This window comes from Malus domestica, chromosome 09 (assembly GCF_042453785.1).
Source record: "Malus domestica chromosome 09, GDT2T_hap1".
NCBI lineage: Eukaryota > Viridiplantae > Streptophyta > Magnoliopsida > Rosales > Rosaceae > Malus > Malus domestica.
Window position 1 is genome coordinate 10398514 of NC_091669.1, and position 11548 is coordinate 10410061.

Below are 11548 nucleotides of genomic sequence, written 5' to 3' on the forward strand. Positions count from 1 at the left end.
GATCTAAATCAGTTGATAACATTTCAATGACAAAAAAAAAAATGAAAGCACTTGTACCAATTGGCTGTACCACCAAGGGAGATCGGGGAGTTGAAAAGTCCGAAATAGCTCAGAGGACAATGCAAAGTGGGTTTTTTATTTTTTGAAAGTTTGATGAACATGTGTGAGATGACAAATTAGAAATTTAAAAAAATTAAAATGACAATGTGCTTAAAATTACAGTTCAGATGACAACAAAAAAATGAGTGTAAGTTCATATAATATTTTAGATAACCGTCCAAACGTAAGTAGTTGATTGCCCTGATTGTTAAAGTCTTAATTTTTAACTCATTGCGTCCTGAGTTCAGGTTCTTCCCATCTCTCATCCTTTTTAGTGTAAATTAGTATAAATTATTGCTTGTAATAAAATTTTACCGTCCAAGAGATGTTTAATTAATGGAAGAAAATGCATATGGGCCAGCGGCACCAGCTCAACAAGTGAATGACTGGTGTGTAAACTTGGTCCAGTAAACTGTAAACCATACGAATACAACCAACTTGCTTTTAAGTTGCTGGTTTTCTATCCTCTATATACCTATATAGTTGGAATGGAAGCGATGCACCTTATCCACTCTCAGCGAAGACCACCAGATATTCTACAGAATTAGGAAGCGAAAGGAAATCAAAGAAAAACATGGACGGGATACAACAACTAGGTCTTCCAGTTCTAGGAATTGTAGCTGCTGCAGCTGTTACCTTCTATGCTGTTAGCTTTCTTGAGCTTAGTGAGGTAACCCTTTTTCCCTCTCTCTCTCTCTCTCTCTCTCTCTCCCAGTCCCAAAATTTAATCTATGTTGTTTTTCTTTTTCTCTAATTATTTGGTGAAATAAATCTGAGTATTTGTACCAAAATATAAAAATAAATGTTATGTTTTCTTTGGTTGAATCTGCAGAAGTCGTTTAGGGACTTGGACGAGAAAGAATATGGTGAAAGTGGCGGATACAAGCCATCTGCGAGCTCTAGGGTAAAGCGCGCCAGAAGAAAAGCTGAAAAACAAGCCAAACGTTGAAAGCAAAACAATGTATACAGAGTTTTAATTTCTCTGTACATTCTCAGTAATACTGTGGTTCCGAAGTTGTACAATATTAATTCTATAAGATGTCCTTCCCTTCTCACAACAAATTATTCCTTCTAAATATGATTATCTCGGTATTATAAAATGGAAATTTTTTTCCTCCTCATTGCATGTCGTTGGAGTCCTTTTTATTTTCAGACAAATCAAATATCCGAGTTGGAGTCGTTCCTTTTTGCAAACAAATTATATCGGAGTTCCTTTTGCTCAGTATTTAGGGATAGCAAGGTCATAAATAGAGATGAGGAGTCCTCCTACCCTCCCTGGTTCGATATGGAAAAGGGTTAGCGCATAAACTTTTCTTTTGGTGATTTTAATGAAGTATTTTTGTGCATGTAACAATGTTATAGAATGTAGACAGTGTCGCCATTAGTTTCTGGTAAGCCTGGACTACTTCGATCTTTGAGAGATCTCTTATATTTAGATTTTGAACTTGATTTATTCCTCTAAGGGTACCAATTTCATCCAGCATCTTGCATTAGGGAAATGATTTCTGCTCTCATTTTTCTCTTTCTACCGTACTCCCTTCGTTTATACCCGTCGATTCTCTTTATTCAATCTAATAGCTAGAAGAAAATAAACAACATAGAGAAAAATGAAGTGCAGACATCAAAGGAGGCGAAACGAGGAACCGATTATCACGAGAACCTGAAATCTTATTTTATATATACATCTTTCGGAAGTAGGCTGATAAATTTTGTTGTCAACATGATGAGAAGATTCGAACTTGAAATCTCTTCCAACGTTCAAAAGACGAGTACAACTAAACCGACAACTGTTGGCGAAGTAGGGCTTTATTCAGAATATCATTCATTTAACAAAAACACAAAGGGGAAAGGATTTTGCTTTTACATGAAAGTCTACATCTTTTTTTCACCATCGTCAGATATCAATACATTTACAAGTTGCAACTACTTCTGCTTAGACTTGAGTTCCTTCACATATTCTTCAGTGTCCTTCAATGCTTTCCCATAAAGGCTTATTAACTGGAAATGAAAACACAGGTTCTGGTTAGCATGTTCGTAAGAAACCTACTCCGAAAACCTTTTCCACGATGCAAGTATTACTCAATTCTAAGCAAGATTGGAACAAATCGGGAATACCTCGTCAACCTCACTAGGAGTCATAATAAATGGTGGAGACATCATTATGTTATCCCCAGCGACACGTATTAGCATCCCATGTTTCTCGCATTGGGCTCCAAAATATGCACCTACCCCTGTGATGCATATCATCAAGGCATAATATTAATAAAGGAAGCTAAGACAGCCCCGATATTACAGAAACAATTGCTTCTGGTCACCACGCCAGTCAATCAGAAAAACCCGCCAGATATCACAAAATAAAACAGCAAATAGCGCAAAAAAAAAAAAAAAAAAAAAACAGTATACACATCTCAGCACACCAGCCCCATAGTGGTTTGTGCATGTAGTTTCTCTGTCCATACTCCATATAAATAATAATTTCTACTGAACGTACTGTAAAACAGGTAGGACTATTGAACCGGATCTCTTTGATAGGTTTGGACTGCAATCTTATATGCAAATGTAGCTCAATTATACCCAAAAAATTTCCCATAAAAACTATCCATACTAGATGTACTCTATGTCATTTTTCTTTTTAGTGTAAAGATGAGACTTACCCCATTCAGCAGGAAATGGATCATTGGGTGACTTATTGTCTGTGAATTCTGTACCAAGGATCAATCCAGTTCCCCGTATCTGCATAACCGACATAAGGAGTGCCATGTTAATATCGTACTGATTGTAGTTTCTCTTTCTGATTTCTGTAGTGCAAAAATATCAAGTAAAAACATGTACCTCCCCTATGATTGGACTATCAGAGAAGGCTTTTACACCATCTTGAAATCTTGGGGCAATGCTCCGTACTTGTTCAACAATATTTCTTTCCCTACAAACAAGTGAAATGTTAATTGCCAATTATCAAGATCGGTGGTCAGCATGAGATCAATGCTGTTTCGTCCAGATTCTAAACATGGTTGGTTTAAATCCTTAAAAGTGGGAACGCAGATAACTTTGCTTTTAATTTGTTTGAACCAAGCAAATAAGAACATACTTGTAGATCTTGAGTGTTTCAATTGCAACTGCACAGGCTACGGGGTGTCCAGAATATGTAAACCCGTGAGAAAAAGAACCTGGCACAAAAGAAATCGACTTGTTCAACAATAATACCTTGGAATGGAATTTGATTAGTTTATAGTACCAACATACCAAGCTTGCTGCTTTGAGAGTGTATGACATCTGAAACTTCAGGGCTCACAAGAACAGCACCAATTGGCATATATGCAGAAGAAAGAGCCTGGAACATCCAACAACACAGCAATGAGGACACAGATATTTCTGTGGGATGTGAGAGTGCAGCTCTGTATTTGTAGTTTTGTACATAGTTTCATTTTTACCTTTGCCACAGACACAAGGTCTGGTTTAATGTTGTATTTGTCACACCCATACATGTAGCCAAGCCTTCCAAAAGCACAGATTACCTTAAGAAGTACAGAAATAAAGCCTAAGCTTAACAACCAACATATAATGAAAGATCAGTTTACATTAAGGAAAAGAATTCCATATACCTCGTCGGCAATAAATAGAATGTCATATTTCTTCACAACAGCTTGAACCTGCATCAAATAGGAAATGCTTGTCCATTACAAAGATTGAGAGTGACAGAGTCGTGTCTGTTCTGAATGAAACAACACATTAAAGCTTGCAATCATCCAGTAGCAGTAATTCCCATAATGAATTATATCAACACAAAGCAGGACAAGTACAAACCAAGTATGGGACGAAGTATGAATCACTTAAAAGATATATTTCAAGCTCATCTCACTGTAGTGGACTTGATAACATGAATCGTTCAGTGAAAACAACTTATATAATCGGCTTTATAGACACTAACACAGTAGGCCCAACCCAGCTAATAGTACAACAGTTTTAGAATAGCCTATACACATCAGGTGACAAAACCAAAACGGCATTAAATTTAAAATGAAGCTTGAGCTCAGACACCTATTGTGATAACTAAGTACATCCAGTGAAGCATTTGCAGTACTGTTCAGTTTGTAACACAATGTGCAAAAGCTCACCTTTTCAAAATAAGTTGCAGGTGGAGTTATAACACCGCCTGCTCCCATGACAGGTTCAGCAATGAACGCAGCAATCTGAAAGTAGCAAACACACCAGCTCAAAAACACAAAGTACCCTCGGCATTTCTAGATTTTGAACAATTCACCTGAATAACTTACTGTCTCTGGTCCCTCTTTGAGGATAAGATTTTCCAAATTGTTGGCTAATCTTGTAGAGAACTCTTCTTCTGTCTCACCTGGCATATATCAAGCTAAAACTTTAATAAAATCAATCACAGTTAAATCTCAAAGATTAGATCAGTGTAAAAATAGACCTGGAAGGTGATGGCGCCAATAATGTGGGCAGTCAGTGTGCAATACAAATGGAGCTGGCAGATCAAACTTTTGATGCAAAGCAGGGAGGCTGTGAAAAAGAATTTAGAGTCAATGGACTGAAGGATGATTTTTCGTGCAAATTTCTCAAGAATATTTATCCTACCCAGAAAGACTTGCGGCTATTAAAGTTGAACCATGGTACCTGTTTAGGATGAAAAGGCAACATCAAAGGACTGGTTACAATAACTGAAGCAAATAAAGAGAAAACAAAAGGAGTTGAGAAAGTTGAACATACGATTTATGTCGAGCTATGAATTTTTTTTTATCTGGGCGTCCAAGTGCATTATTATAATACCAAACCAGCTTCACCTACAAAGCAAATATTTCAAATGGTTAAAAAGATCTGTGATAACCAAACTGAATATTAATTTCTATAATATCATTTTTGAACTCCTGAATAAACAAAGCAGTTCAACTGGTTACGTTCACATGAATTGGGTATTCAGGCAACTCAGATATCTTCAAACTTTGCGGAGTTCATAAGCTTTTCAGATTTTGAATTTTCCTTTGATAATTACATGGAAATCAAATTGAACAAGTATAAATAATTGTTTCATCTAAGATGGAAAAGTGAATTTTGATTGATGTTACATTTTACATACTACCTTTACATGACGCTAAACTTCAACTAATTGTTGAGAGAATAACATTAATCAATTAATACAATGCATTTGGACAAAGTAGCCAAAATTGGAGGACTTCGATATCTTTCTTATTGGCATGAAGCGGAACTATGAAATTGGAAACTGTAATCAAATTAATTTCTTCTACAATTGAATCAAACCTGAGTATCATTGGCTTCAGATCCACTATTAGTAAAGAAGGCTTTTGCCATTTTTGTAGCTGTAAAAGTTTCTAGAAGTTCTTTTGCCAAGTCCTGTAAAAGAAAATATGTTGCTGAATATCACATGCAGGCATCTTAAGAATGTATCCATTAAACTATGTGGAACAAAAAATAATGAATATAGAATTGCATATTAATATAAAAGAAACTAGGAAGTAAAGAAACAAAATGAATACCAAAGATGGTCTAGTAGTACGATTCCAAAATGAGTGGTAAAATGGCAAGGTATTCAACTGTTTAGTTGCAGCCGCAACCAGTCGAGGTTCATTTCCACCTGCAAGTTTAAACAATAAAAATATTTGAATTCAAGTAATTTATTCAACATATCTACTTTTACACAAATACACATAACAAACTTACAATAGTGAGGTCAGGAAAAGCTACAATAAGATAACAGGGGTAGATTAGGATAAAGGCTAATAAAGGAGGTCAAAGATACTAGTGCAAATAGTCAGATTCAAGAGCAGAGTGCGCAAGAAAGCAGTAAATACAAGGCTAAGAGAGGGCGACGGTATTCTAAGATACTTAATCCACATTTTCACTGCAAAATATAAGCATACTCGAGACTTCTTACCTTTTTCTATTTCATTTTTTTTAATAGTAATAATAAAAGCTGAGGAATATGAGAAGTTAAGTTTGGTTGTGAGCCATGACACTCCTTAAGAAGTAAAGAGGAAGATGCAAGCTTCAAGCTGAAGAACAAAAATAATGGGAAACAAATCTTTCACACCTAATGCTGTGCACCATAGACCCGCAAGAGCATCAAGATACTTCTTCCCATTGCTGTCATAAGCATAGCTACCCTGATACCAAGAATGAAAAACGTTCAATGACTTCGAAAAAAATCAACTTTGAAAATAAGAAGTACATACAATAATATAAACCAGAGTTAATCCTATTTTCACAGAGATACCTCAGACTTTTCTATAATCAAAGGATGCAAATCAGTACTCTGCCACCCAGGTGTGAAGGGTGCAAGCATATCATGGCCCTTGAACCTGAGAAAATCAATATTTGTCAACAACAAAGCTGTGACAAATTGGATTATATTGTGCACACACGTAAATGTATAGGCTATTATGCATGTACACTAATTATAATTAATACAGTAAAGATGCAGAACAGCAAATGCATGAAATACACATGATCATATACAAAATAAAAGTATCCTGAAAGGGGGATTACTGTGTAGATTGTTGACGATAGAACACCACCTACCCGAGGCCTTTTTCAACAGTTGTTGGTTCTTCCTTTTGCACAGATGACCCTGTACTATAGGACCGGGCCAGAAAGGGAACCATAAAGAGATGCTCCTGTGGACTTCTAGATACAGCAGCATATTTTGTAGATGAAACAAGCTGTAAACAAGAAAGATGGAAATTATTGAAACTTCTCCAAATGTGTAGTGAGTGTGTGTCTAATCATATGTATAAAACTCGCCATCACGAATGGGGCGTTAACTTGTGAGAAAAATAAACTTTCAATCTTTATGAGCATTTTAGAAGTAACAAAGAAAATGGGAAGGCCATCTCGGCATTAACAAGTAACACTTTACGAGACAGGTTATATCAGCCGGTGCAGTTAGTTATATGTTTCACATGTTTCCTGGCTCCAAATACTTAAAACTAAAAATTTGATTTATCTTCCTTTACAATATTTACTCAGCAACAAAAAGGCTTTTAGAACTGAATAGGAAAAAGCAAAAATATAGTCATATAGACATAACACGCGCATAAAAGGCACGGCCAGCGATAAATTTAAGAAACAAACCTAAATTACAACGTTACTTTGAGATACTCAGTTAAAGTCCTTATTTTTTCCCAGCATTTTCTCAGCAACCAAACAGTCAAAAAGTTCACATGCAAGTAGTGAAGTGGAAAGTCACAGGAGGGATCTCCCCCGCCCCCCCCCCCCCCCCCCCCACTTTTTTTTTTATTAATTATAAGTTGATCCACAAAGCCAGGAAGAAACACAAAGCTTCAAGCATTCGGATAAGGCATAAAAAGTCGAAGAAAATCAAAAGGGTAACTGAATTTTAGCTTTTCCAACATTTCAGCAAAGAAACGTAGACTTCAAGCAGGAAAAGGCATCAACAAACAAACTGATCAAACCAGAAAGATCAAAACTTTATCAAAAATCTACAAAATGAAATGATCAAACCAGCAATCATACTCGCACAACTTGTTCTTCAATCTGCGGTTTCCAGAACATATCAATCAGAAAACACATACAGGAAGATGTAATCCAAAAAAAAAACAAACGGGTATTCGGGATTAAAGATTTGATACCTGGGTTCTGAGATTGGATCGAAGAAAACGGCTGATCCCCATCTTTTGAAATTACTTTTATCTTCTGCAGCAAAACATGCAAAGGAGAAGCAGAGAGTTCTTCAGTGACTGAGAGTCTGTGAGTATCTTTGGTGACGGGTCGGTCTTTTCAATACCGAAGCGAAATGAACGACGCCGCCAAATGTGTCCAAATACGTTTCAATTACCACATTGCCCGTTACATTTGCCTTTATTATCCAAATCACAAATGCTTAATAATGATGGTGATTACAAATATCATCATCATTGACTTCACTCTCATTGCTCAAGCGGGTCATGGGTCGCAAAGATGCCACATTCATTTTGAGTGCAAAAGATTTGATCTCCTCAAGCGGAGTCATCTTTTTTCTTCAACCCCACCACAAATGTGGGATTTGCTTGTAACAGTTTTTTCTATTCGAACCATACTCTAATATAATATCGTTACATTAAAGAAGATTTGAACTTGAATATTTACACTGTTTAGCTAACTTGCTTACGTTCAGGAAGCTTACGTTCAGGATTACTTTATTTTTACAAAAATAAAAAAAAATAAAAAAAAAGGTTGAATTGAAATAAAAGTTAGGAAAGGAGGTACAAAGATTTGAAGTATTATTGGAGAAGTTCCCACAATTTCTCCGTGTAAGATTTGGAGAATTTATTGAATTCTTCACACCTAAACATGAATATCATAAACTAAAATTGCATTGTAAAAACAAGATTTAAACAAAGATTTGGAACTCCATATTTAACCGACTATGTTTTGCGTACTATTTTGAGGAGGTGAAAATCTGCCATAATATGTGGTGGGATACCTCATAAAAATTATTTTCTCCCATTTTATTAATGTTTTAAATAGTACTAATAAAAATAATGTAAGTTATGAACACATGATAAAGAACGCAAAAGACGTAAGGCATTAGAATATAAATCAATTATTCATCAGATATTGCATTTTATGTCACAATGACTCAAACATTTGTCATCTTTCCCCATCATTATCTTCTTCAATATCAAAACAATAGGATAGTGGTATCAACACATTTATTTTTACTTCTGACTCATTTTTTTTAATTTTCGACCGTCAGGGTCGAATGAATTAAAAAAAATCAACAGTCAAATTAATAAAAGCGTGTGAATAGTAAAAATAGTATGCGGATAGCACTATCCAACAAATATGTGCATTTTTCATTTGGTTTCCCTCAAAATATCCGAGGAGCATTTGCATTTTTGTGTTTCATCCTGTTTCACATTTGCTTTTTGGGGTCAATGTCGCGTTTCATTGTTTTAAGGTTTGTGGTGTTTGATCCGAATGCCCCAACTGCCCGTGCTCGAACAACATATACGATAGGGACACAAATGCAAATTCACCCACTCCCTCGTGACATATCAACCTACAACATGTCTCTGTCTCAATCAATTACATACTACTATGCGTTAAACTTTTTGTGCACAGTAATTTTTTATGTGTTAAACTTTTACGCATTGTAATGTGTTACAAATTTTTACGCATTTTAATGTGTTAGGCGTTAAACGTTCATCTATAGTAGTGCAACATTTTGTTTAACTTTTGTAACGTGACATTTTCATTCATTGAAGTCTTTCCCGCTCTAGTGGCTCCTGTTTATAACCAAGCACCAAGACAACCAAAGGAGAATAGTAACATATATTTTTCCATTTGGTTCATGGGATCTGGCAATGAGTCGTTTTATAAAAAATAATGTCACGGAGACTAAATTTATGAACAAAGTTTTGAAAACTAAAGGATATAGAAATTAATGATTAGTTTTGTTTGTACCATACTTGACCAATCCCGAAACTACCGAGCACCGGCCAACGCTATACTGTCAAGGACCCAGAAGAGTTCCCCTCCGACCAGGAGGCCAATCACTACTCGACACGTGTCAAGATTAGAAGCCAATCAGAGCGCAGCACGTGTCAACATCAAGAACCAATCATAACATGACACATGTCAATGTGACAAAGCTACAAGTTTTTCTATAAATAGGGGTCATTCCCCCACAATATTGCCTAATGCCATTTGTGTTAAATCATTCACAAGAACTCACTAAATTGAGAGCTTGATCCTTTGTACTTGTGTAAGCCCTTCACTACTAATAAGAACTCCTCTACTCCGTGGACGTAGCCAATCTGGGTGAACCACGTACATCCTGTGTTTGCTTCTCTGTCTCTATTCATTTACGTACTTATCCTCACTAGTGACCGAAGCAACCAAGCGAAGGTCATAAAACCTGACACTTTCTGTTGTACCAAAGTCCTCGCTGATTTTGTGCATCAACATTTGGCGCCGTCTGTGGGAACGACACTTATTCCTACTCTCTTCAGCTGTGTCAAGCTGGTTTCTATCATTCGTACACTTTCTTTTGACCAGGCATCCCTCTCCAACATGGGAAGCGAAGGAAGCCACAGCACACAGAATGACACCCCCCTTGCACATAGTGCGAAGCAACGAAAGAAGGAAGGAAAACGAGTTCTTCTTCAAGCTAAAGTCGATGAGTTGGAAGCTCAGAACAACAAGATAGCAATGAGGAATGAGGTCCTCCAGGAGCAATATGAGAAGCTCTTCGAGACACTCCACGAAGCTAGGCAAGCTCAGACACGCGAGCTTGTTGCCCCCGTGGAAGTCAACCATCAACTGGGTGCCCTCCAACATGGAGGGTCACATGCATTCGACATAGATATCCCTGATAGGGAACAGATTACCCCTCGACTTGATAATCAACATGAGGCTTCTCTTAACCCAGTTGCTTCGACCCGAACCATGAGAAGTGGAGGGAGACACCTCTTTGCTGAAGGGGCAGAAGGATCGAAAGCCGTCTTTCGCGATTGTCGGGATTTCCTGAAGCAACGTCGAGAGAATTCCATCCATATAAGCTCAAAGATCAATGACCCAAGGATTTCTGAGAGACTCGGTCCCCTGCCACGGCCCGAGCCGGCCACCAATTTGGGGAAGGGGCAACAAGTCCTAGAGAGACATGAGGGTACAGGGGACTTAGAGGTGTTCCGACAGACATACCCTGGAAGCCAGTACAACGAGTCCAGGGAAAAATCACATGCCCTTGATCAAACCTTCCTAATTCCAAGAGGAGATGGAGATTTACGAAAGAAAGCTCCAGTGGCACATAACTCCGCTCAGGATCCCCTTGTCCTACAACTTCTTGAGGAAGTAAACAAGTTGAAGGCTGAACGTCAGGCTGAAATACTTGACTGGAACCAACCCAGGCCTGGCCCTCTTACAAGGAGGATCCTCAACACCCCCCTTCAAGCAAAGACAAAGCAAAAGCTTGGCTTGCAACTTTATACTGGAAAATAGGACCCGATTGAGCACCTTAACCTCTTTGAGTCCACCATGGCATACCGGATGCACACCGACGAAGAGCGATGTCTTCTCTTCCCCTCCACCCTCTCTGGCGGAGCTCTAAATTGGTATTGTCGTCTTACACCTGAGACGGTAGACTCATTTGAGGAATTGAGGAAACTATTTGTTTCCCAACACATTTTCCAAACCGATCGCTTGCACTCTGCAGATGACCTGTACACTATCCGCCAGAAGCCAGACGAGTCATTACGTATGTATGCTGGCCGCTTCAGCCATGAATACTCCCGGTGTGCCGAGGCAGACGACAAGACTGCCCTCAAAGCCTTCACGGCAGGCCTACGTGATTGTTTCTTTAAATACATGATCAATGCCAATACTTGGAAGACTTACTCTGAGGTGATGGCGCAGGCTTATAACCATGCCTCCGCCGAGGCAAAGACATATCAGGAGAAACCCCCTACAACCATCC

The 11548-nt window shown here is 37.8% G+C and overlaps 2 protein-coding genes across 3 annotated transcripts; one reads left to right on the plus strand and one right to left on the minus strand.

The window, feature by feature from the left end:
* Positions 1-550: 550 nt before the first annotated feature.
* LOC103441441 (uncharacterized) lies at positions 551-1161 on the plus strand. Its single transcript, XM_008380125.4, has 2 exons — positions 551-769; positions 932-1161. Exons 1-2 carry the CDS (start codon positions 674-676, stop codon positions 1046-1048), a joined length of 213 nt encoding a protein of 70 aa, XP_008378347.1. The 5' UTR covers positions 551-673; the 3' UTR covers positions 1049-1161.
* Positions 1162-1887: 726 nt separating this feature from the next.
* On the minus strand, positions 1888-7921 carry GABA-T2 (gamma aminobutyrate transaminase 3, chloroplastic). Of its 2 annotated transcripts, XM_008380123.4 has the most exons (20): positions 7722-7921; positions 7606-7626; positions 6652-6791; positions 6347-6431; positions 6164-6236; positions 5610-5707; positions 5374-5466; positions 4825-4898; positions 4693-4731; positions 4529-4617; positions 4374-4450; positions 4215-4289; positions 3702-3749; positions 3531-3614; positions 3343-3430; positions 3188-3266; positions 2932-3022; positions 2754-2832; positions 2215-2330; positions 1888-2097 (listed from the first exon to the last, which is right to left on the minus strand). In XM_008380123.4, exons 1-20 carry the CDS (start codon positions 7761-7763, stop codon positions 2023-2025), a joined length of 1566 nt encoding a protein of 521 aa, XP_008378345.1. In that variant the 5' UTR covers positions 7764-7921; the 3' UTR covers positions 1888-2022. The 2 variants fall into 2 exon arrangements, with proteins under 2 accessions (XP_008378345.1, NP_001280788.1); NM_001293859.1 differs by lacking the exon at positions 7606-7626 and having other exon boundaries at positions 1986-2097; positions 7722-7816.
* Positions 7922-11548: the final 3627 nt, after the last annotated feature.